The sequence below is a fragment of the Notothenia rossii genome, assembly GCF_949606895.1.
Source record: "Notothenia rossii genome assembly, chromosome: 7".
NCBI lineage: Eukaryota > Metazoa > Chordata > Actinopteri > Perciformes > Nototheniidae > Notothenia > Notothenia rossii.
Genome location: NC_136905.1, coordinates 80,765,780 through 80,769,070, shown reverse-complemented (window position 1 = coordinate 80,769,070; position 3,291 = coordinate 80,765,780). Strand labels below are relative to the sequence as shown.

The 3,291-nt window shown below is 37.4% G+C and overlaps 1 protein-coding gene across 1 annotated transcript in view; it reads left to right on the top strand.

The window, feature by feature from the left end:
- The window catches only part of tmx1 (thioredoxin-related transmembrane protein 1), a 5,276-nt gene extending 3,617 nt beyond the window's left edge, over positions 1–1,659 (top strand). The window contains exon 5 of the mRNA XM_079692860.1: positions 303–1,659. Coding sequence (XP_079548986.1) covers positions 303–546 — 244 coding nt within the window. The 3' untranslated portion in view covers positions 547–1,659. The remainder of the gene's footprint in view (positions 1–302) is intronic.
- The last annotated feature ends 1,632 nt before the right edge of the window (positions 1,660–3,291 follow it).

Below are 3,291 nucleotides of genomic sequence, written 5' to 3'. Positions count from 1 at the left end.
AAATATGCATTGCTAGAATTAATAAATGTTCTGGGTGTTTGAAAATTACTCTTTTTTTTTTTTTTGTTAGATCTGACCAAAAGTCAGATTTTTTTTTTTGGAGTCCTGGGAAAAAGTTGGAATTCTGACAATATTTGTATTTGTTGAGAAAAATATATAAAACCTTTTCTGAAATAAATATTTATAATTTTTTTCCGAAAATAAAACATATCTATATCTATTCTAATTTAGTATCTTCTCATTTGTTTTTATTCAGAAAATGTCTTTCTCAAAATTCTGAAAAACATTTTTTGAACCTTTTTTCCTGATTCGAACCCCACAGAGAAGCAGACCCTGGAGCAGGCTCGTCTGATTCAGCGTCAGGAGGACGAGCACGAGGCGGACGGAGAGGAGGAGGAGGACGAAGACGAGGAGGACGAAGAGCAGGACGAGGTGTGGAGGAGGAGGAGGAGAGGCTCCCCCGAGGGCCTGCCCGACGAGGCGCTGAGGAAGAGGGTGGTGGGGACCCGGGAGCAGCAGGACGACGAAGAGGACGACGACTCCTAAAGTCTGTAGTGAAGACCTGGAGTCAGTGTTTACAGCAGGGAGTAGAAACCTCCTCCTCCTCCTCCTCCTCCTCCTCCTCCTCCTCCTCCTCCTCCCTGGTTGCTCCTCAGAGCCTCAGACTCCTCCTGAAACAGAAACACTCCCCAGCAGCAGGAGGAGCGCTGAGGAGTCGGTATGAAGCTGGATCTTGGCAATGTTGTTTATGCTATGCATCGTTTTTTAAATGTGCGTTTATTATGTGTTTGCCTCAGAAATATTATTATTATTTGATCCCAGGCGTGTTCCTCCTCCTCCTCCTCCTCCTCCTCCTCCTCCTCCTCCTCTTCCACTGTATTCATACGGTTATTTTATGTTTCTTATATGTTTTCCTTAACCCAAATGTAACATATTAACCCAAATCATCTCTGTGTTTGATGGAGGAAAGTGTGAAATACCTGAAGTGTTATAATCCTTAAGATTTAGCAAAAATTCAAATATGAATGGCGTCTTATTTTGTAAAAAAACTTCAAAGCATTTCCTGTCACTCCTCCATAATTGTGAAGTAACAGCAGCCGCAGGAAATGTGTGAGGATGGTTTTAATTTAGTCTCGAGCTTCGAATGAAGTAAACTAAAGTTATATTTCATGCCAAAAAAAACGAATTCTGCTAAATAAAAAAATAAAATCGTCTTATTTTGTAGTATCATATCCTGTCACTCCTTCACAATAAAGCCCCACTGTTTCTCCAGTTAAATGCTTTTGTTGTGAAGTAGGAAAAGCAGGAAATGTTATGTTGATAGCAGGATAAACAAAGTGACGCTGATACTTGTAAATATTATTTATTTGCTGCTAAAAAAAAGGCAATTTCAATCCAGCAAAAACCCGCCATAAATTAAAAAAACTACTTTTATAGAAGTCAATAATTAATATAAATACCTTGGCACCATGTACGACATTAAATGTGTGTTTTGTTGATGAAAATCTTAAGGATTATACCTTTGAATCAGACGAAACTTTAAATTTGATGTGAGCTGCACTTTAGTTTGCAGAAATGCAGATTTTATTGTGAAAGGAACTATATCCCCTCCAAAATAAAAGCCCTGGTGTATTTTTTTGTCCCAGTCCCAACAATCAACCAACGGGATGTTTCATTTTACTTTGTGTTATTATGTTTACTTGTGATTCTCTAATTATTAAAGGAGACGTTTAATTAAAGAGCCCAGATGTACCTGCATGCCATTAAAGAAAACAAAAGAAAAAGGAAGAGGATATATTTAGGGACGCCTTTTTATATAAATCAAATACGGAGCGAATAATGCTGTTTTAATCTTATTTTAACCACTTTAAATTCCAACTTTTTTACGCTAACATGTCAAATCTAACCTGGATTTGCTTGGTGAATTTATCCAAACGAGTGCTTTTTGGTTTCTTTTTGAAATCTCGAACAAATTTGCACTTTTTCTGCTAATTTTTCAGATATTAACGGCGCTCGGCTTGTATTCATTTCAGTGTGTAAGGCAAAAAGAGTGTGTGTGTGTGTGTGAGAGATTGTGTGTGTGTGTGTATGAGAATTTAAAAACATATTTCAGTTTTGATTAGGCGTATAATGACCGGTTTAGACTTTGATTTATTTCTTATAATTATAATTTTTGGTGACGGTTGTGATTTTTTTTTACACACCTCGTAGCATTCACACTTGACTCTGAGCTCCTTTCATTGTTTCAATATTTCTTTTAAATAAAGATTAACTCTGAAAAAACTGTCTCATGTTGTTTATTCCTACTAACACAAATACATGTATTAGGGATGCACACTGGAAGTAAAAACAGAACAATATTTGAATTTCTAAACAAGAAAAACTGGAACATTTTAAAGGGGACCTATCATGCTAAATGCACTTTTTGATGTCTTGTATACATAAATGTGTCCCCGGTGTGTCGGGGAACTCACGTTGCGTTGTAAAATCAAACCCTTTCTTACCCACATCTTTAAAAACGGGGGTACAACGAGCGGATACAGATTTGCTGCCGATATGACGTCAAATCGGACAGTGGACCCACAGTAAGTTGCTCTCAGAAACAATGCCTGACGTTTTGGACGTAATCTCGTCTTTGTTTACATTAGCGAGCCTCGCTAACACTCAGAGCTAACATGTGCTGGAGAGCACATGTGTTTAAAAAGCAGGAAATAGAAAAAGAAACTCACCTTGTGATAAACCCACAAGAGAAAAAGCATTTGAGCTCCATACTGTTTCAGAAATAATCCTTGATGTGGTTTAGAACAGGATGGCGTTTTATCACAGCAGAATTTAACTTTATCTCCGGTAGAATTCTGATCAGGCATTAGCTCCGCCTCCCCTTTTTTTGGGCTGCAAGAGAGGGGTATGAGCAATATGAGGCATGGCTACAATGGGGGATCTGTTTGGTATTTTAAGCAAAACACTTCACAGACATGTTTTGTAGGTATGGCCCTACAATATATTGTTCCAATATTAGGTCCACTTTAATATTAAAGTATACAGTGGTAGCATTCTGTCTTTTTTTGGTTGGTTGGCATGTGGAGGTTTTTTAACCTCTTTTATAGATATCTTCTGGTTGTTTCTTTTCCATATTTGCATATTTTGTTTCTGCTTTGATAATTGTGCACCTCTGTTGTGACGTTTTGCCTGTTGTTAGTGCTTTTTAGTCTCTTGTTATTTTGTGAGCCTTTGGGGTCTTTTTATTTCTTATTTAATACATTTTTTGTGTCTTTGTGACTTCTCAACATT